Source organism: Gopherus flavomarginatus, chromosome 5, assembly GCF_025201925.1.
Source record: "Gopherus flavomarginatus isolate rGopFla2 chromosome 5, rGopFla2.mat.asm, whole genome shotgun sequence".
Taxonomy (NCBI): domain Eukaryota; kingdom Metazoa; phylum Chordata; order Testudines; family Testudinidae; genus Gopherus; species Gopherus flavomarginatus.
In genome coordinates this window covers 51,383,609-51,406,642 of record NC_066621.1, presented here as the reverse complement: position 1 = coordinate 51,406,642, position 23,034 = coordinate 51,383,609, and the positions used below count along the sequence as shown (strand labels likewise).

General features: G+C 44.3%; 1 protein-coding gene across 1 annotated transcript in view; it reads right to left on the bottom strand.

Moving 5' to 3' along the window:
* The window catches only part of CD81 (CD81 molecule), a 68,104-nt gene that overhangs the window by 10,964 nt on the left and 34,106 nt on the right, over positions 1–23,034 (bottom strand). Inside the window, exon 3 of the mRNA XM_050953763.1 lies at positions 3,917–4,014. Coding sequence (XP_050809720.1) covers positions 3,917–4,014 — 98 coding nt within the window. The remainder of the gene's footprint in view (positions 1–3,916; positions 4,015–23,034) is intronic.

Sequence of the window (23,034 nt, the reverse complement as noted above, 5' to 3'; positions counted from 1 at the left end):
CATGAGCAAGAAAGCTCCATTCAGGCACATGCTATCAAGGCTCAGTGCCTTGACTTAAAGTGCTCCCCAGTAACATGGAATTCACACAGTCTATTCTTTACCCTTCTCCAGAACTGAGATCCTTACTACATTTTCCCTTATAGCAAAAGCCACATTCCTAGAGTCCAGCTAGAAAGCTTGCCCTTCCATTAACAGGAGCCCCTGAAATCTTTTGAAGGTCACATGACTGCAAAACAAGGAGTGCTTTATTTCTTGCCGTCCAAAGAGCTATCCAGCATCCCTCGAAGCAAAGCTCACAATGCATATGGTGTGCCTATTTAGTACCAACACCTTCTCTTTGTGTTATTCTCTTCTTGAATCTCCATTCAAAGGCCTTGGCTACACTCACACTTTACAGCGCTGCAACTGGGGTGTGAAAAAACACCCCCCATAGCACTGCAAGATACAGCGCTGTAAAGCGTCAGTGTAATCAGGGCAGCAGCGCTGGGAGCGCGGCTCCCAGCGCTGCACGCTACACCTGTAAGGGATGTGGTTTACATGCAGCGCTGGGAGAGCTCTCTCCCAGCGCTGCCGCTCTGACTACACTCACACTTCAAAGCGCTGCCGCGGCAGCGCTCCCGCAGCGCTGCCGGGGCAGCACTTTGAAATTCCAAATGTAGCCATACCCAAATAGTCATTTCCTTATGCATCTTCCTATGCTCCCCAAAGTTACATCCGTGGACATGGCAGCAGCACAGAACTTTCAAGGTGTGCTAGGGGAAGAAAACCTTCTCCTACCAGCCACATAGCGAGAATAGCATCTGTGGCATTAAAACATATTCTCAATAGATCACTTCCGTGGTTCCTAGTCTTTAGCACCTCTGTCTCCAGTCTGGCTTTTGTGGACAATTTAAATGCCACTGACTGCCTTGTATTACTCCTGTGTGATGAACATTTTCTCGTGAACATCCATTATCCTTGGCCACATGAGGAGCGAAGTCACAGAGGCGAAATAAATACCTGGTGGATTAAAACACTTTGCCTTGAAAGCTCCATGCCTTAGTGCACAGTAGCATCAGTTTCCTCATGTAACCACTGCTTATCAGGTGTCATTCACAAGGTGCCTTCAGCCGTCCCTTGGCAAGCAAAAGTGGGAGGGAGGGATGTGGTCAGTACTGCTAATTTCAGCAGTAGCAGTCAGTTTCACTATGAGATCTCTCTCATATTCTGTCATCTGCCCATTAAATCTCCTTCCAGACTTCAAAGGGAGGCAGGGTATTCAATTATGGTAGTTCCTTGGTTTTACAAGAACTTGCTGACAAAGTCTATAACCTGGTATTCCCAAGGTGCTCAGGATCTCACTCAGACAACCCCGGCCATATTTGCCACTTGGTTCCTCTCACCTTCGATTGTTATTAGTAATTATATCTAGCTCTTAGATAGCACTTTTCATCAGGAGAGCTCAAAACATTCTACAAAGGAGATCAGGATCATTATCACCCTTTTTCAGATGGGAAACTCAGGCAGGAGGAACAGAAATGACTAGCCTAAGATCACCCATCAGGCTGGTGGTGGGAAACCTGAGTTCTATTCCTGGCTCCGAGTCCCAATCGGGTGCTCTATGCCCTAACTGGAGAGGGCTGTGAAACATTTTCCCTTGGAAAGCCAAACAGACTGGAGTCTAGTCTAAGATTACAACCCAGCCTAGGACTAATTTTAAACAAATAAGCTCCCCCCAAGTAGAGGCTTTTGGGGTGCTGTGTTTTCTTTAAGGACATACACACAGAGATGGCAGCAGGAAGCTGGCTCATAAGGATAGATTTCTTTGCCAGAATAGAGAGGATGTACCATTGCAATGTGTTTTAATTCCAGGCAGTCCATGAACACACTGGAGCGCTGGAACTTCTCCAGCCAGAACTCTTTACAGCACTGGGATTCATTGCAGACAAACTTCCACCCAAAGCTCAGACCAAAACTTACAAGAGTCAAAGAAAGTTCAGAAATCGATAGTTCCCTCATTCACCTCTTATTTTTCAAGTTTTTATGGCTCTGTAGTTCTGGATTCTGAAAGTACCAAAATGTCACAAGAATGAACTGGAAATATCATAGAATAGTCTATTCTGAAAACACAGGAAGCTGGACATATGATTAATCCAAACTTACTTCCCACGCCAAACATTAAGGTTGGCTAAGATTCCCTCTCTTTACTAGCAACACAATCATCTCCACTCTCCAATGGTTTAGTTTACCAGGGCTCCATTATGCAGGTTCCCCTGTCGATAGATACATACTGGACCGTATAAACTGAGGAACTGGCAACTGTTTACCACATATCTAAAGCACCTAGCCCAGTTTTAGGGGCTGAGTAGTCCCTGCTGGAATTCCATGGTTAATAGACAGAAAGAGATATGGTGGAGGTCAAGGTGAATGGGGACAACAGCATTGTGTGGGCTTGGAGTTTGTGCAAATGTTAACAGAACAGAACCTGCCCAGAGTCCTAACTGTTGGATTACACTGATAATACTTGCTTGCTTGAATAACAAATTTCCCAGTATTTACCACGAAGGCCTCACTGTGGTGCTGTAGGAAGCTTTAGCCAAACACCTACTCAGGGCCACAGTACAGCCAGTTAACTCTTAAGGAATTGGGTTATCCACTTGAGGCAGAAACTGATTTCCAGGGTTTGGGCGGTTTGTAGGGGACATTAGGTAAGAAAGAAAAGGGAGGTCTCTGTGGCTGCTTGAAGGCACTGTGTCCAGAGTGGGTCAAATAAATGCAGCGAGTCCCAGCTGGCCTCATTCCCCTGTGACTTCTAGAATGAATCTCTGTGTGTCCTGCCTCCTATACCCCTCCCATTCTACTGGTGGCTCCTGCCCCCTTCCTGAGACCAGGAATCAGCAAGAAGCTAGTGAAGTTCATTAGTAGCAAACTTTCTGATAGTCCAGAACTGCACAGTGCAAACTCCAGAGCTGGCTGGAAAGCAATGGAGACTACTCCTCTTCTGATACTCACAAGGAATCTCACTTCCAAAAGGGCAGGGGGTGTTAGAAAAACAGCAGTACCCAGGGAGACTACACTCATCCTCCGAGAACACTGAAGCTATTTATACCTTTAGCCCAGCGGTCTCAAACTCAATTTACCTTAGGGCCAGTGCCAGTCTTCAAATCCTCCCCAAGTGGACCAATGTCACTGAATATGGTGTTCAGAAAAGAAAATGTTTACATTGTCTTTTTTATTTTGAATTTCTTAGAAATAATAAACTGTCATACAACTTTATACAATTCTTCGCCAGTCAGAGAGCTTTTAGTATTTGCCAGACACCAGGCAATGCTTCAGTTCTGTCAGTTTGTTGAAGTTTGGCTTCAATGACAGACAGCTGAAACCTTCAGGATTGCAGCAAGGTGTTCATCAAATAGTTGCATTCGGTATTTTGACTTGTTTATATTCATTGTGGAAAAAAGTGATGCTGCCTCTATGGCCTGGCAACTAATGATGCTGCCTCCATGGCTCACTCTGCTCAGTGACTAATTGAGGGTCTCTCTGTCCCTCTCCCCCAACTAATAGGCGCTTCGGGGGGAGGAGGGGAAGGGCTGGGGAGAACGGGACATTGCCGGCAGCATGTCTGAATGTGTCTCTCCTCCGCGGGCTGCAGTGGGGAGGTTCTCAGGCTGCAAATGGCCAGTGGGCCGGGACTTTGAGACCCCTTGTTTTAGTCACTGTCCGAAAGATTAGCTCCCAGCATCATCATAGACTATTAAAGATGTGAGAGAGCTAATCTTAACCAGTGGCCAATGCAACGTTCTTCCCCTACATGCCACTCTCCAGTACTCCATTCAGTCCAGTTTTAAACGACTGCCACTACTTCCCGCAAACAAAATTTTAGATCTGTTAAGAGATGCCTGATACCATGTAGTGTTCAAGCATTTGTGTCTCTTACCGTTCCCAGAAGGCACTGGGACTCCTGGATAGCACCATAGCATCCCAGGAACCCCACAAACATCATCACTGCACCAACAGCAATCAGGATGTAGATCCCTGCAAAAGGAGAGAGACACAGGTAGGGCAAACACGTTAGTGAAGAGTCTTCACCAGAAATATTCTAGCATTTAACTAGACATTAGTTTGTAGTGGGAGTGGATGGACCATTACACAAAGTAAAACTATTTCCCCATGCTTCTCTCTCCCCCCCTCCAACCCCCGCATTTCCTTATATCTCCTTGTCAAGTGCTGGAAATGGGCCATTTTCATTACCAGTACAAAAAGTTATTTTTCTCTCCTGCTGACACCAGCTCACCTTAACTGATCACTCGCCTTATAATGTGTATGGTAACACCCATTGTTTCATGTTCCCTGTGTGTGTGTATATATATGTATCCTCCTTCTGTATTTTCCACTACATGCATCCGATGAAGTGAGATGTAGCCCACAAAATCTTATACTACAATAAATTTGTTCGTCTCTAAAGTGCCACAAGTACTCCTATTCTTTTTGCGGATACAGACTAACACGGCTACCACTCTGAAACCTGTCATTATGTCAGTGTGGAGCACTTTGGAAAATCCAACCCTCTCTGCAGTATTTATTTATTTCACTTTGGATTTTTGAGAACAAAAGAGGTGGATATCCCAAGCTCTAAGCACGCTAATACGTTACTTAAACGAATCAGCAGCAATTATGCAATATAAAGCAGTAACTGAACTATGCTTCAGGAAGACATGTCGTTCAGTAAAACTCAGCCACCAGCATGGCTTTGTCAAGAACAAGTCATGCCACACCAACCTAATTTCCTTCTTTGACAGGGTTACTGGCCTAGTGGATAGTGGGGAAGCAGTACACATTATGCATCTTGATTTTAGTGATGCTGTTGAGATAGTCCCATAGTACATTCTCAAACTAAGAAAAATGTTGTCTAAATGAAATTACTATAAAGGTGGATGCACAACTGGTTGAAAACCCTACTCAAAGAGTAGTTATCAACGATTCACTGGGAGGATGTACCTAGTGGGGACTTCTCAGAGGTCTGTCCTGGTCTCGTACTATTAAATATTTTAATTGATGACTTAGATAATGGAGTGGAGAGTATGCTTATAAAAACTGCTGATTGCACCAATCTGGGAGGACTTGCAAACCCCTTGGAGGACATGATTAAAATTAAAACAACCTTGAAAAATACAGAGAATCGTTCTGAAATCAACAAGATGAAATTAAATAAAGACCAATGCAAAATACTTCACTTAGGAAGGGAAAAAAAAATCAAATGCACAACTATAAAATAGGGAATAACTTGTCTAGGCGGTAGTACAGCTGAAAAGGATCTGGGGGTTACAATGGATCACAAACTAAATGAATCCACAATGTGATGCAGTTGCAAAAAAGGCTCATATTCTGGGGTATATTAACAGGAATGTCATATGTAAGACACAGGAGACAATTGTCCTGCTTTATTCAGCATTGGTGAGGCCTCAGCTGGAGCACTGTGTACAGTTCTAGGTGTCACACTTTAAGAAAGACGTGGATAAATTGGAGAGAGTTTAGAGGAGAGCAACGAAAATGATAAAAAGTTTAGGAAACCTGACCGGTGAGAAACGGTTAACAAAACAGGGCATGTTTAGTCTTGGGGAGAAGGGGGGGGAGAGAATGACTGAAGGGGGACCGGATAACAGTTTTCAAACATGTTAAGGGCTGTTATGATGAGGATGATGATTAATGTTCACTATGTCCACTGAAGATAGGACAAGTAATCTGCTTAATCAGCAGCAAGGAAGACTTAGGTTAGGAATTAGGAAAAAGCTTTCCAACGATAAGGATAATTAAATACTGGAATATATTTCTGAGGTAGGCTATGGAATCCCTGTCACTGGAGATTTAAGAACAGGTTAGACAAACACCTGTCACTGATGGTCTAGGTATATTTGGTCCTGCCTCATCACTGGGGATATGGACTAGATCAGTGGTTCTCAAACTTATTTGATCAAGACCCCCCCTCCAGTTTGTGTCTGTAGTAGTTTACACACACACACACACACACTCTCTCTCTCTCTCTCTCTCTCTCGGGCACCCAGTCAGCAGCCACCGCTCTGTGGCCGGCCAGCTGTAAAGGTAGAGCGGTGTCTGCTGGCCGGGTGCCCATCTCTGAAGGCAGTGCTGCCATCTAGTAGCAGCACTGAGTAAGGGTGGCAATACCACACCATCCTTAATTCTCCACTGCTGCTGGCGACGATACTGCCTTCAGAGCTGGGTGCCTGACCAGCATCTGCTGCTCTCCAGCCACCTAGCTCTGAAAGTGTGCAGTAAGTTTCCTCTCCCCTCCCCTAAAATACATTCCACACACCCTAGTTTGAGAACCTCTGGACTAGATGACTTCTTGGGGCCCTTACAGTCTTACATTTCTATCATTCTATGGCAGAGATAAAATTGTGGGAGCAGCCTGAATGTTTGGACTCTCCTAACTTTAGGAGTGTTTAATGTCCCATTGCTAATGATGCATTTATGTAACAGATGTTGCTATGCACAGCCACCAGCAATTGGAGGAAACCAGCTGCAAGGGAAACAAAGGCAACCAGGGTTGCACTAAGGCAGTCTGGCGCAGAAGGAAGTTCCACTCCATGAAACCCAATGAGATTTGCAGTCAGTGACTCTGACATCCTCATGGCAACGGGCTCATAATGGTCACTGAAAGATAAAGTAATTAATTGTGGGAGGAAGCGAACTTTCTTCCCAGCCACAACCTGTGAGCGTCAAGTATTCTGGTTACTATCAGAATCCACAGTGCTCACTCCTATAGTGTCAGCTTTATAGTTCTTTAAAGATGGGGCTTTTAAGTTCTTTGATATAGGGATTGTATTTATACAGCACCTTGCATAATGGGATCTCGGTCCATGACTGGGGCTCTATGTGCTACTGCGATAGAAACAACACTCTTTCAGTATCCCCTCCATCCTCTTTCCTCCACACCTGAGTACTCTGCATCCATCAGGCTGGTTGGAGCCCATTGAGAACTACCCCATTCCCCCACAACCAGGAAGACTTACTGTGTTGCCCCTGAAGCGCTTCCAGGACCTGCCAAGGCAGTCTGCTTTACACTCTAACACCGGCGGACACAGAAAAACTAAGTGGTCACAGAGACTTTGTCAACTGGAGCAGGAGTCAGGAAGAACGCTTGTGGCAGTTGTAAACCATGGAAGATTTGGGGCCAATAGTTAGAATTTTGTGAGCCTGAGAGTTTGGTCCAATTCAGACATCAGCTCAGCTGCCACAGGTCAAGTGGTGAAAGGGAGTAACAGACAGAGGGGATCACTACCCAGAGCAGATTGGTAGGAGGCCAATGAGATGGGGAAGTAGTGTCTTGGTGTGTGCATGGGGAGGAGGGTACAGAGGGGCAAGAAGTGATGGGAAGGCATTAACACAATCTTGTCAGATGAAGATTAGCAGGAGGCCAGCATACAACTCCACAGACAGAGGGAAGGTTTTTAAAGACAGACAAGTTGACTGGAGAAATTCCTTTCTGTAACGAATCTCGCTAAATCCAGTCTTGCTGCCCTCAGAGTCAAAACTTCAATGGGGGAGGAAAAAAAAAAAGACCTCTGTAGAAAAAGCGAGGGAGCAGCTTGTGCTGCAGGTGATGTTAGATGCTTTTGTGGAGACAAACTCCACTAAATCCTTATATTAAGAGATTGGAAATAAAGATGGATTAGAGGAGGAAGATGTGTCAATGAGGGGAGAAGGAAGGGAAGAGGGTAACTCTCCCATTAACAAAAATCCTAGCAAGTGTTGCGGGCGTGTTGGGAGGGAATAACTGGGGGAGGTTTGTCGTTCATATACACTGGACTGTGGTCAAGGTAGTGTGTCATTCAGGACTAGAACTGAGTACTTTTTTTGACAAATAGATTTGTTTTTGTCAAAAGAATACAATTTTTGGTGCTCTGCAACTTTTCACAAGTTTGTGTTGAATTCAATTAGGGTGACCAGATGTCCCATTTTTAAAGAGACAGTCCCGTTTTTTGGGACTTTTTCTTATATAGGCGCCTATTACCCCCCACCCTTTGTCCAGTTTTTCACAGTTGCTATCTGGTCACCCTAAATTCAATGAATACTTTTGGCTGAGGGGAAAACTCCACTTCTTTTAGAAGTCAACATGCTGCCATTTCAAAATTTGGCCAATTTTAAAAATATATGGGTGAAACAAACCCAAACATGGCCAAATCAAAACATGAAAGAGAAACAAACAAACAAACCCAATAACAACAAAAAACCCTGCTTAAAAATTTGGCTTTGAATTGTCAAACATTTCAGTCAATTTGAAATTATGTTTTTCAGGATTTTTGTTTGACAAAAAAATCCCACCAATTGTTTTGGCTTGAAGCAAACTGGATTCCTTCCCCCACCCGCCACATGTTTCAGAATCAGGTCTGTCCCCTAACAAACAAAAAAAATCCATTCAACTTGCTCAGCTCTGTTTGGGACAGAATGCAGATGTAAAGCCAGGAGGAGAGTTCTCCCATTTTCAGTGGGAGCATGAGGGAGAATTCCCCACACCCCCCCCCCCTCCCCCGCCCACTCACAGAGATTTAAGGACTGGCCACGGCAAACTCCTGGGTGTCTGCCAGAAGAAGCTTGTTGTGTGGCTGCTTCTCAGCACTCTCAGTCCTGCCCAGAAGCATAGGCAGACAGACAGACAGCAGGGACAGAACCTCCGCTTTCTCTGCCACTCTCCCTAAAGAGCTGTCTGTAGATAATGAAGTTGCTGCTAGCGTAGGAAGTTCCCTTTAGCATACTGATTATTTCCTTCAATGAAAAGGAGAATCTGAACTGAATGCCAGAGTCTGCCTGTAATGTACTCTAGGCCCAATCCCTGAAAAAAGAAATACCTGAACTGGATTCTAGCCCACTGGAAAGGAATCTGGAATTGGATGCAGCCCCACTTCCAAACTCTGTATCAATTCATGGTAGGGGAGAGAATTCAGGCGCCGGAGAAACTGAATTTTCAATACAACAGACCCCACGTCCTACTTGGAGCTTCCTAACTGAAGTCCAGAGGATGGAAGTTGTTCCTCAGGGGAAGTGAGGGCGGATAGCCTAGTGGGGAAAGCATTGGGATGGCTGGAGTGCACTCCGAAAGCGACACAAAGACTGAAAGGCTTTTGGGACTCAAGCCAGTTTCTTTCTAAGACACAAACAAATGGCCTTTATTAGAGCCAGAGCAATGAAAGCTACTGGAAGCCAACAGAGTGAGATGCTTCTCTACAGTTTATTTAAACAACAACAACAAAAATTATCAGACAATACACTCTTGTACCCTGGAGACTCCACAGTGATCAAGTTAGCAGCTTTCCTGTGGGAAAGGCAGTGCCAAAAGTTCAAGAATCAAGCCACTGAGTCACTTGGGGGAGGAGGGAGTGTTCTTGCATATTTTCCTCAAACCCAATCTGAGGGTCTGAAGCCCATCTCAAAGGGGCTGGGGAAGAAAGGGTGGCCCTCTCTCCAGACCAGGGGCTATGCAGTCAAGAGAATTCCCTTTGCAGTGTGCTCTGCAGCCTGACTTGGAATGAGCAGCCTTTCCTAAGGAAAGGGCTGACACGTTAACAGTGTACCTTTCCTGGCAGAAAATAGCAATAAAGTGGACACACCAAACCCTGGCCTCTCGGGGTGTGAAACACATGTACATTTTGAGCAGCACACTTCAAATCAGGCAGAACACCCCTTTTCTACCAGGGCAACTCCCATTACTTTCAAGTGCATTTCCCATATTTATTCTAGTCTCCCCATTCAGATATGGCAGAGACTGGGTTCTCATGTTTTGTCTTTACGGTTTCAGGTCGTGAACTCTGCATAACAGGGTTTGTATCCTATTGGAAGTTGTATAAAGCCCTATGCACCTTTATAGCGCTATAGAGTACTGCAATACTAATAGTTACCATTCAGCGTAAGCTACATTTAGATAATGGTTTTGTCTGCCTTTCACATTTAATTTCTCAGCATGGGTTCCGCCTTTTCCATGATTAACAAAAATTATTAGTTCCTTACTTTCTTTTTGTTTTTTTATTTAAAGATTCTGATTAGAGATGTTTAGAACAAACAGAATCCCAGTGCCCAGAGCATTTTTTCCATTTGAAGACTATAACCGTGTGAGAAGCCAGAGCTCCACTAGTAACAACAGCCAGCAAATAGCTCATTATAATTTGCAATTTCAACCGATTCTCCACCCTCCGCTTCTAGGTACTATTCCGGCCCTTGCTAGCAGTAGCATAGGATCCTAGGGCATAGTTCTCAGATAATATAGCAATTAGGACAGTGCAAAGAACCTAAACTGATTAGGCTACCAGCAGGATTTCCTCTCTGAAAGGAGGCTGGGTAGTGATGGTGGTGGGGAGATTGCAGAACAGAATAGGAACCCCAAACCAACATTATCCATATAATGGTTTGCTTGCATCGCTTAGGGAATCAAAGCCACACTGTAGCTCTAGCTTCTCTTCTCAGCAGCAGAAATGATACTGAGAAATTCAGAATCTAGTCTCTATGAGAACAAAGAGTACAGAACCAAAAAGTGGGCCTGATGTGGCTCTCCTGGACTGAGCTCCTCTAAGATTCCTGGGGCAGATGTGACAAGACATACCCTGGTATCTGAGGAATGTCTGAGAGGAAGTCATTCCAGATGTTGTTCTGGACAAGTTATCTCCCTTTCCTCCCCCGCAGTGGTGGGTGCTGTATAGGCCCAGAATGCTGTACCTCTTGCTGTCAGTGCAGTCTCTGCTGGATTCAGCTTTGCGATACACTCATGGCAGAGGGAAGAGATCTGCATCTTCCCAGGAGGGGCAGGATGACAGATACAACTCTCTCTTCTTATGTTTGAACATAGGACTCCTCCTAACCTTACATAAGGGGACAACACAAACACGTCATCTGCCCTTTTCTATGCCCCCACCATCTGGTGAGGATTTTCAGATGCTTGCAAAGGCCTCTTCAGGCAAACAGCTGCACGACATGAGACAGGACAAACAGTGCTTGGTGCGTGCAGGGAACAAGCTAGTTTCAAACCACAGAGACCACCCAAGGCTGCAACCACGTGAAAAGGCAGGACAGACTGGGACAAGCCTCTGGAAATGGGTAATGAGATAGGAGCCCTTCGCTTTTGACAGTGCTATATGCAAGAAAGAATTTTTGGGGGTGGGGGTGTCAGTCTAGCTATTACTAGGCCCTTATCAGAAAGCACAACATATCTACAATGAAGCTGAGGGTGAAATTTCTAGCCCTGATAGATACATCGGTGCTAGCTCTGATCTAGAAGTTCGAGCACTGAAAACACATGCGTAGCTGTGGTAGCGCGCGTAGGTAGGTGCCTGCTTGTGTAAATACCTGGGGTCTTGGACAGTGTTATACTCTGGGCTGCTAACCTGTCCCCCTGCTCATGCTGCAGCAGCTAGACTTCTATTTTTAGTGTACAAGCTTGAGTGGAGCTAGCAGGGGTATGTCTACTTGAGCTGGATGTTACACCTCCTGCTCCAGTGTAGATGCACCTTAAAAGGTTGTCTCACCAGGTCAGATATGAGGCATGATACTAGTTGTTTGAGGATGCCCATGCCAGTGCTTGGTCTATGGTTAAACAGACAACTGTGGTCTGCAGGGCTGTCAGTCAATCCAGCATCTTTTGTCTGCACTAAGCTCACTTTAAAAAGTGATGGCTTTTTTTTTTTTTTAAATTGGCCTTGATGAAACAGAGGAACCGAGGCCAGCACATTCCTGGTGGAGTGACTCATGCACCTTGGGATCCTAGAACTATAGGACCTTCCTTCCCCCCACACAATAGCTCAGTCTTGTTCACACAAGCAAGCACTACAATGTGCAACATACTATCGGCTCTCTCAGTCAATGTCCTCTACTCTCCTCCCCCCCTCCTCCTTTTGATTCTCTCTCTCTCAGCAGCTTTAACTTGTTTAGCTAATGGAATACAGTCTCTTCCACCCAGGTTGCCATGGCAATGTTTCCAAAAAAACCCAGCACCAAGGCATTCTCCACAGGAAGCCTGGGACACATTCCAAGTCCTGTCTGCCCGAGTGCTCGCCCCTTCCCCTGGGAATGCCCTTTAAAAAGAGGGCAAGAACAGAGGCACTGTGGCATAGGAATTCCTGGCTAGGGTCCACACTTATTTACTCCCAAAGGAAAAAGGGAGTTCTAGCCAGTCCTCGCTCCTTCCTCCGGACCTGCTCCCAGGGATCATCTGTCTAAGTCTTTAAGACACAACCAAGAGGTCCTGGGCTGAAGGCACTCCCTCATGTACAGAGGGAGGAAGGGAGCCCCATAGCAATGGGCTAGGAGGAGTCCTCTGGAAGAACAAGAGGGCAACATTAGTGTTTCCTTTAAAGCTAAGGGGAAGGCATTACAGGGAGCAGGATCTCTCTTCACACACAAGGGAGTAGTAGCAGTACCAGTTTAGACAGAGGAAGAGACAGGGAGGGAGAGTCTCCATGTTAATTTTGTTGTGCTTCCCAGGGGAATTAGCCAAGCCAGCCACTCTTTCCCTCTCTGGGTTATATTTGATTTGTGTTCTTCCATGGTGGTGGTGGTGGGCGTTTTGCGACTCCCACTTTTTTTTTTTGGGGGGGGGGGGTTGGTCTTTTCTATCCAATTCCACCACCATCAGCACATGTCTGGCCCCTCCTCCTTCTCTTTTCCCTTTCCTGAGAGCAGAGCTGCTGCTGAGTGGTCACTAATGACTTCCAGATGCAGCAGTAGCACAAGCCAGAGAGCAGAGCCCCAGAAATCCTGCATCAGAGGACGTGCAGGGAGAGATCAAAACAGTGCATAGAGCCTGTTTGTGGGGAGGGATGAAGGGAGCGGGATGCACATTACCCACCTTCCTCATGAAAGGAAGAACAAAGCACCCACCTCAAATACTTCCCTAGCTCCCAACCCAGACAGATTCCACACTCAGGTTTTTTCTATCTTGCCTCTTGGGTAGTGCAGGAAGAGGAAGAGGGTTTAAGCATGCATAACAAAGAGCCAGGAACATGGCCTGCAGCACCAGGACTAATGCTCTGGCTGCACACCTCTATACTCAGGACAGATCATCATCCAAGCTTCACAGATGGAAGATCCAGTCTGAAAAACACCCACTGGACCAGTTTCTGCTGGTTATAACTACAAAGTGGGCGGGTGTTGGTACATATTCTGAGGTTGTCCCCATTGTGGATGATGCCCAGATCCAGTCTGGAGGCTAAGCTGGTACCTGAATACACAGCAGATTTTGAAATAAACAAACCAACAGCTTAAAAACAACGGGAGCTTTACATTAAGCAGCTGGCAGCCTCACAAAGCAGAAAGGACACAAATGACCCGTGGGGCAGACATAACTGGTGGGAAAGGATCAGAGAAAAATAAAAGTGGTTTGAGAGGAATTAACGCAGGGCAGCTCTTAAACAAAATGGATAAAGGAGTGGTTTAGGACTCCTCACTTTTGGAGAGCCTCTGTTATCTGCGCCACCAATTTGAGAGCCTGAATTACTGCAGCTGCAGAAGGGATTCTAAAAGAAGCTACTTGTCTGATTGTACCTCCCCTACCTCCCTTCCAGCAGCAGGCCTAGGGGGAAGCACTCCCAGCAGGATTCCATTCTCCTTCCTCCCTTAGCAGTTGGAGCACTGAATGCCTGGTTCATCTTCAGACTACATGTGTAGTTATGCCACCCCTGAGAAAAAAGTCTTAACTTCCTTCCCATCCATCCCTTTTTCCTGAAGTGACCAGCAGCTGCATAGATGCAAAAATAAAACATAAGAATGGGCACAGTGGGTCAGACCAACAGTCCATCTAGTCCAGTATCCAGTCTTCTGACATTGTCAGATGCTTCTCGTTGTCAGAGGTTTAGAGACACCTGGCGCATGGGGTTGTGTCACTGACCATTTTGGCTAGCAGCTAAGTATCCTCCAGGAACTCATCTAATTCTTTCTTTAACCCAGTTACACTTTTGGGCTTCATAACACCCCAGCAATGAGGTTCACAGGTTGACTGTGTGTTGGGTGAAGAAGTTCTTGCTTGTATTTGTTTTAAACCTGCTACTTATTAATTTCATGAGGTGATGCCTCTTTCTTGTATTATGTGAAGGGGTAAGTAACACTCCCTATTCACTTCCTCCATTCTGTTCACAGTTTAATAGGCCTCCATCATAGCCCCACTTTGTAACCTCTTTTCTAAGCTGAGCGGTCCCAGTCTTTTTAATCTCTCCTCATATGGAAGCTGTTCCATATCCCTCATTTTTGTTACCCTTCTCCATACTTTTGCTAATCCTAATATGCATTGTTTTTGAGATGGGGCAACCAGAACTGCATGCAGTATTCAAGAGGTGGTCATACTATGGACTCCTATTGTGGTGTTATATTTTCTTTTAATATCTCTCCCTTTCCTAATGGCTCCTAACATTGTCAGCTTTTTTGACTGCCACTGCACATTGAGCGGACGTTTTCAAAGAACTATCCATGATGACTGTAAGATTTCTTTCTTGAGTGGTAACAGTTAATTTAGACCCCTTCATTTTAAATGTATAGTTAGGATTATGTTTCCCGACTTGCATTACTTTGCAATTACCAGCACTGAATTTCATCTGCCATTTTGTTGCACAATCACCCAATTTAGTGAGAGCCTTTTGTGACTCTTCACAGTCAGCTTTGGATTGAACTCTCAAGTCATTCTGCATCATCTGCAGGTTTTGCCACCTTACTGTTCACCCTCTTTTCCAGATAATTTATCAATACATTGAAGGGATGCCCAAGGATATTTACCTCTCTCCACTTTGAAAACAGACCATTTATTCCTACCCTTTGCTTCCTACCTTTTAACCAGTTACTGATCCATGAGAAGACTGTCCCTCCTATCTCATGACTGCTTACTTTGCTTAAGAGCCTTTGGTGAGAGACCTTGTCAAAGGGTTTTTGAAAGTCCAAGTACACTATATCCACTAGAACACCCTTATCCACGTTTGTTGACTTGCGAAGAATTCTAATAGATTAGTGAGGCATTATTTCCCTTTATAAGAGCTATGTCCCTCTTCCCCAACGTATCATGTTCATCTATGTGTAAAGATTTTGTTCTTTACCACAGTTTCAGCCAATTTGCCCAGTATTGAAGTTAGGCTTACCAACCTGTAATTGCCAGGGTTGCCTCTGCAGCCTTATTTAAAAGGCTGTCTGCCAACAGGTTCCCTTTTATATTTCTAGCCCTGACCAGATTCAGCTAGATTTCTCTAAAAGCAGCAAAGAGTCACCCACCAAAGCTCATGCTCCAATACGTCTGTTAGTCTATAAGGTGCCACAGGACTCTTTGCTACTTTTACAGATCCAGAACAACACGGCTACCCCTCTGATACTAGATTTCTCTGATTATTAATTACGTGTCAGGATTCTTGTTTCCTCTTCTACTAGAATGAGAAGTACAGAGCGACTATAAAACAAAGTCTTGACACTCAGATGTTTGACCTGTTTGATTTGGTCTGCCTGTCCCTCGTACGCTACTGGAAATATCCCTATAGGTCTTCAGGCTGTAGCACTACTTCTATTAATACTTTGTTCTGACACTCAGGAGTTATAAGCTGGCCATGGGGAGTGTCAAATGGATACATATCCAAGACCCTAGGTTGTTAGTCTGAATCCAGCCCAGGTCAGTGCTGACAGAGTTATGTAGTGGCCAATGTGAAATTACTTTTGTAGTTTCTGATCAGTAAGAACTGTATTCATTAGCATCCTTACTGTGAGATTGCACAGAAATAGCAGCGACTCAACTGGTGAGGGAGGAAACATGCCCAGCTGCTAAATATGCCAAACTTTAGGCTAACATTTTCAAAAGATGACTACTGATTTCTGGATGCCCAACTTGACACACCTTAAAAGGAGCTTGATTTTTCAGGCCCTTTTAAATGTGTCTCAAGTTGGACATAAAAAAAATCAATAGTCACTTTTGAAAAGGGGAATCGTAATCCCCAGGGCTTTTACAAGCACTAAATTCAACAAAAATTCCAGAAGGTTCCTCTGGAACAAAATCAAAGAACTGCAATATCTTGAAAGTTGCTGGTGTATGAGAAACCCATGGAAGGATTAATCTGGAAAAGCAACTTTCACTGATGCTAGAATCTGTGTCAGGCCCCTGAGAAATAATCAGCCAATGAGATTCTCTTCTGATGGTGTAATGTGTCTAATATGCTGTTCCGTCAGATGCTCTGTCACTTTATAAGCTTGGAAAGTCTTGGGTTGGAGTTCTGTGGAAGATGGTGGAAATTTCTCTCCTCCCTTTGAAGTCTATGTAAGCTCTTCTGAAGTTCGGTTATTTTATTTAGCTGCCTCTAGACTCTTACTGCAAACAATGCAATTGTGTGATCACATCACCATGAAAGTGTGATCTCATGAGGATATTTATTTGGTGCTGAAGCCAGTCTTTGAAACTTGCAGGCTGCAGGGTAGTCCCATCATGAAGATGATGGGCAGCAAAAACCCCCTACCTGAAACTAGAGCCACAGTGGTGATTGTAGGCACCCAGGTTTGTCCTTAAAGTGTTGCATCTCTGGGCTGGTGTAGAAAGCCTTCATGTGAAGCTGGTAACAGGGGCTTGGTTGTGCTTTCTTTTTGACCTGGTGTTTTATGGTTCAGTCACTAAAGCAGGGGTAGGTAGCCTATGGCACGTGTGTCGAAGGCGGCATGCAAGCTGATTTTCAATGGCACTCACAGTGCCTGGGTCCTGGCCACTGGTCCAGGGGGATCTATATTTTAATTTAATTTTAAATGAAGCTTCTTGAACATTTTAAAAACCATATTTACTTTACATACAATAGTTTAGTTATATATTATAGATGTATAGAAAGAGACCTTCTAAAAATGTTAAAATGTATGACTGGCATGCGAAACCTTAAATTAGAGTGAATAAATGAAGACTCGGCACACTGCTTCTGAAAGGTTGTCGACCTCTGCACTAAAGAGAAGAGAAAATACTTTGACTGCCTAGCAATAAGCATGTGTTATTCTTAGCTGTACTGAGCAGGAAGCAGTATTATATTCTGACAAGGGTTTCTAAGCAGCATGACTAGAGGGGTGTGTGGAATTTGCCTAGGCATACCTAGTACATCTCATGCCAGACAGTGTCACATGATTTTACATAGACTGCATCCTTAGACTAACATACAGAGGAACCGCAGCCTAATACAGCAACAGCCTAGAGTACACTGGGCGATGGGGTGAGGGAAGAGAATAATTGTAAGAAGTGAGAAGGAATACAATTTTCATACCAGAACATTGTGTCCTTTGCACTGGCCCAACCCCCAGTGAAGAAATCGTCAGAGCGCAGGGCAGGGTGTTATTCGATCACTTGCTATTAACAGGTGCATACTGATTTCCTATTTAGGATCTGCTGAGTTAGTTTGTTTCAAGAGCCATATGACTGCAGCATTCAATGGCAGTCTGATGAGAAACAGAAAAATAAACCCAGGAGGGAGGAGGTGATGCAGAGTGCTCCCTGTTTTTCATGTGAAGGATAAAATGGCAACTACTGCAGGTTGTAGACAAGCACTGTAAAAGCAACATTACCAACTACCCCTGGAGAAGTCTGAAAGAGAGAAAATAAAAACCATGAGGTCGAGAGGGTGATATAATATGCCAAAAACTTTGGACTTTAGCTAGACTCCAGTCTAAGCTTTCCTTCATCCTGCCAAAGCCAGGACAAGATGTCTGTGACTCAGATGTTTGCATCCAAGCAGCAGGACCAAAACACCTAGTGTTGCTGGGATCTGGGACTCCTTGATGTCAGTGCTCCTTCAGCAGAACCAGCCCGTCACCATGATGGATTCATCATGCGAGGCTAGATAAGTTGCTAACATTCTTATGTCATCCACCTCTCCCATCCCAGCACCTACCTTGGAACATCCTGCACCCAAACATGTGCTGACAGCATGCCTAGAGTTACTGTGCTCAGCTGCTAAATATCTCAGCCGGCTCCACTGATGCAACCTAGGGCCAAGACCATTCTTGTGAGAATCATAGGGCAAGCAGGACCTCAGCACCCAGCAAACTGACACACTAGAGTCTTTCCTTTTACATCATGAGCTGCCTCTCCCATAGATTAGGGAGGAGGTCAGGTAAACCTCTAGTCAAAGTGTTTGGACTGTCTCACAGGTAGGAAGTATCAAACCAGAAAGATGTAGGTGCTCAATACAGATTTCCTATTAGAATTTAAGGGGTTAATGAGTAATATGGCACCCCCCTTAACCCTGTTTTCCAGGGGAAACAGCAATCCAAGATGACAAAAGGCCTAATTCTACCCTCTGCTTCAGCGGTACAATCCCCATTCACTATCTACAATGGGGGCTGCGTGGATGGGACCTAGAGCAGAATTTGAACCAGAGGGTTGAGAAGGAAAATTAGCAACTGAAGCCCCCTTCCCCCCCCCCCCCCCCAAAAAAAAAAAAACGCTTGGGATGATTGGAGTAAGGAGTTAAATAGGGAAAGTGCTGAATGGGAGAAAGAGAGATAACACAGCGAGGAGAAGCATCAGACAGAGACAGCTGAATGAAACTCAGTGAGGTTACAGAACTAGCCTTCCTAGAAATGCTTCCATTTTACATGCAGAAGGTGACAAAAGAGAGTGACTCTTTACACTAAAAATAAAAGTGATCTGGCAAATCCTGATATCCTCTTACAAGCTAGCCAAGAGGGGAGAGCCAATGATAGCAGCGCTGCCCCACACAGCATGTGGTAATAGCAAGCAGCCCATGCAGAATGTCATCGGTGTCTCAGTTTAGCCTCTCCATGGCACTTAACCAGCGCCAAGCCCCTAAGGGGGCACTGAGCATCTAGTTCCCTCCAGCCCCTCTCTGAAGGTGTATTGGATACTTGTGATAGCTCAGCTCCCCACAGCACACACAGGCCATTCCTTCCCTGAAGGTGTGACTCATCCTCTGTGCTTTGAGCCTCTTGCCTCTACCCCCCCAAGCCTGCCGAAAAATGACTAAAGGCTCACAGCCTCTGTGGATAGTTCTTCTCCAGCAGTGACCCCCTCACTTTCCCTTCCTTTACCTTTCTTTCCCCTGCAAGCTCCCAGCAGCTTCGCTTAACCACCTGCATCATTACATTCCCTGATGGGATTGCAGGAGGAGAGGAAAGGTGTGCCTTGGCAGCCAGGATCACAAGATTACAACCTGGGGGCCTGACCCTACAAACCTTTCCTCCTGGGAGTGGTCCCATTGCCCTCAGTGGAACGACTTGTACAGCACACAATGAAATATTTGCAGGATATAGCTTCTAGCTTTACTCAGCTGGATTAAGTCAGCCAAGTAGGACCGAGCTCCCATTATGCTCATTTGGGACTAAACAGTGAGCCCTTTGTCAACTAACCCCTCTAGACCCGAGCAGCCGTCTGCCTCTGGTCCCGTCCCTGCACTGCTGCCTCGCTAAAGTTTAGGCAGGGGACTGTTGGAGCTGCAACAGCTGGAACATGCTGTCACTCTAGTACTTACAGCTTATGCAACTGGAGACACGTTAACACTATTACACACAGGTGCTGGAAGTAGGGGTGCTGCTGCACTCCCTGGCTTGAAGTGGTTTCCATCATATACAGGGTTTACAGTTTGGTTCAGCACACGCATTACACAAATTGTTCCAGCAGCCCTGCCATTACATTACCATTCACAGTCTCTAGGCCAAAGTGGAGAGATGGAAGAGTGTCTCCCAATGAAGTTCTTTATCCAGAAGCACTGGTAACTAGTTTGGTCACACTTTGAATAAAGGGTTAGTAGATATTTTAATCAATGGTTAATCCATTGTTAGAGAGTTTGGCAGGTCAACAGGTTGCTTATAAAAAGTATGTATCTATACTAGGGCTGTTGATTAATCACAGTTAACGAATGAGATTAACTCAAAAAATTAATCGTGACTAAAAAATTAGTCATGATTAATCAGTTTTAATCACACAGTTAAACTATAAAATACCAATAGAAATTTATTAAACATTTTGGATTTTTTCTACATTTTCAAATATTTTGATTAAATTACAAACATAGAATACAAAGTGTACAGTGCTCACTTTAGATTTTTTATTACAAATATTTGCACTGTAAAAATAATATAGTATTTTTCAATTCACCTCATAAAAGTACCGTAGTGCAATCTCTTTATTGTGAAAGTGCAATGCACAAATGTATTTTTTTTGTTACGTACCTGCACTCAAAAACAAAGCAAAGCAATGTAAAACTTCAGAGCCTATAAGTCCAATCAGTTCTACTTCTTGTTCAGCCAATTGCTAAGAGAAATAAGTTTGTTTACATTTACAAGAGGTAATGCTGCCCGCTTCTTGTTTATAATGTCACCAGAAAGTGAGAACAGACATTCACATGGCACATTTGTAGCTAGCATTGCAAGTTATTTACATGCGAGATATGCTAAATATTCATATGCCTCTTTATGTTTTAGCCACCGTTCCAGAGGACATGCTTCCATGCTGACAACGCTCATTAAAAAAATAATGCATTAATTAAATTTACAACTGAATTCCTTAGAGGAGAATTGTATGTTTCCGGCTCTTTTACTTGCATTCTGCCATTTTTTCATGTTATGACAGTTTCGGATGATGACCCAACAAGTTTTTCATTTTTAAGAACATTTTCACTGCAGATTTGACAAAATGCAAAGAAGGTACCAATGTGAAATTTCTGAAGACAGCTACAGCACTCAACCCAGGGTTTAAGAATCTGAAGTGCCTTCCAAAATCTGAGAGGGACAAAGTGTGGAGCATGCTTCCAGAAGTCTTAAAAACGCAACACTCTGATGCAGAAACTATAGTACTCGAACCACCAAAAAGGTAAATCAACCTTGTGTTAGTAATGATGAAAATGAACATGCATCAGTTCGCACTGCTTTGGATTGTTATCGAGCAGAACCAGTCATCAGCATGGACGCATGTCCTCTGGAATGATAGTTGAAGCATGAAGGGACATATGAATCTTTAGCATATCTGGCACATAAATATCTTGTGACACCAGGTACAACAATGCCATACAAATGTCTGTTCTCACTTTCAGCATTGTAAATGCTGCCCGCTTCTTGTTATCTCCTGCAAATGTAAACAAACTTGTCTGTCTGAGCGACCGGCTGTACAAGAAGTAGGACTGAGTGGACTTTCAAGGCGCTGAAGTTTTACATGGTTTTATTTTTGAATGCAGTTATTTTTTGTACATAATTCTACACTTGTAAGTTCAACTTGCATGATAAAGAGATTGCACTGCAGTACTTGTATTAGGTGAATTGAAAAATACTATTTCTTTTTTTTTTACAATGCAAATATTTGTAATAAAAATAAATATAAAGTAAGCACTGAACACTTTGTATTCTGTGTGGTAATTGAAATAAAAATATTTGAAAATGTAGAAAACATCCAAAAATATTTAAATAAATGGTTTTCTATTATTAACAGCACTATTAATTGTGATTAATTTTATTAATTGCTTGAGTGTCCTAATCTCTACTATCCTCTACCAATGTGTTTCTAACAACTTATGAACACATACTATGTTTGCAGTGTAGAGTGGGCATTTCAGATGCAATGGTGGCGTGCAGCAGTGTTTCTGATTTTGCAACTATCAATAAGGTGGAGGGAGGATGCATTTGGGAGCAAGCCGGCTGTTCCTTCAAGATACAGGGGGAGATTTTCAGAAGGCAATCAAGGCACGCAACTCCTACCGAAAGATAGTGGTATGCCTTTGAAAAATCTCACCGCTAGGAGACATTTGTGAAAGTGCATGTGTCTGTAGAAATCTCCCTATTAGAGAATATAATTATGAACAGGGTAGGTAGGTGCTCATTCAAACATTTCCCTACTAGAGGATGTGAGAGAGAAAGATCACCTTAACCTCCCACACCATTTTTATTCTCCAGAGAGGGATGGTATGAGTCAACAACCCTTTTTAAAAACGGCATCAGGTAAGGGCTTGGCATGCATGTGTATATGATGCATGAGCAGATTGTGTGCCCAGCTCTAATGCAAAGAAAGCACACCTGTGCATATTGCCTTACTGCTCCACAACAGAGGTAAACAACTGCTACTCAGGAAGTGCCCCCCTGCCTTAAGCTGCTGAAAGACAAACTTGTCTTTTGAAGAGCTGGAGGGGTTAAATACTATTTTCTGGATGGTCATGTCCACAATCAGAACAGAGGTTCAAAATGAAGAAGGCTGCAGAAAGCAGCTAAGATTAGATAGATTTAAAACAACAAACTGAAAGAGCCAACAAATAAAATCTTGTTATGTCCTGGGAAGCCAATTCAAAACAAGCAGATAAATGGAACTGGTTGAAGACGGTGGGAAGCTAAAGCACATCAGAAAGAGTATTTCCTGTGGAAAACCCCACCTTCAAGTGGCTTTCAACAAAGAATGAAAACATGAATGGGGACAGCAGCTGCGCACTGCCACATGAATTTGTAGCAACAGGTGCATCCAACAGTCAAGGTCCAGGGCCTGCATCATGTGAGAATCTCCCCTTCCTTCCACTGTGCTTCACTGCAGGCTCCTCCCCTCTCCACGGCAGCACCCCAGGGAGCTCTTTCCTTAACTGACATTTAACAGGCGCTCTGAAGCTTTGGCCTCACTACTGAATCAAAGCAGCAACTGAAGGAGGGGGAACAACCAAAACTCTAACATTAAAACAACATCCAGCTGCTCCACTCCCTCTGCCAACATGGAATGGAGAAACTTGGAGAACAAACACTGGGAACGAGCATGCACGCCAGCCTTGTCACGGGGAAAGCAGCTTCATTTCTGGGAAGGAAGATAGAGCCTTCCAGCATACCGCACCCAATGAGCAAAGATGTCTAGTGCGACACCCCATATCCCTTACAGCTTCCCATACAGTCCCTCCTTGCTGGTTTCAGCACTCTCCCCACTGTGGGTAAAACTGACTGAGTTGGTTGTCACTTTACGTCCTTCACATGTATTCCCCTGCATAATAGCCTCTGCAGAACAGATCTCCACAGGCAGACAAAATGGCCAATCTGCCTCCTACCAATCCCTGCAGCCTCACCAGATCTATCAACTAAACAGGGCTT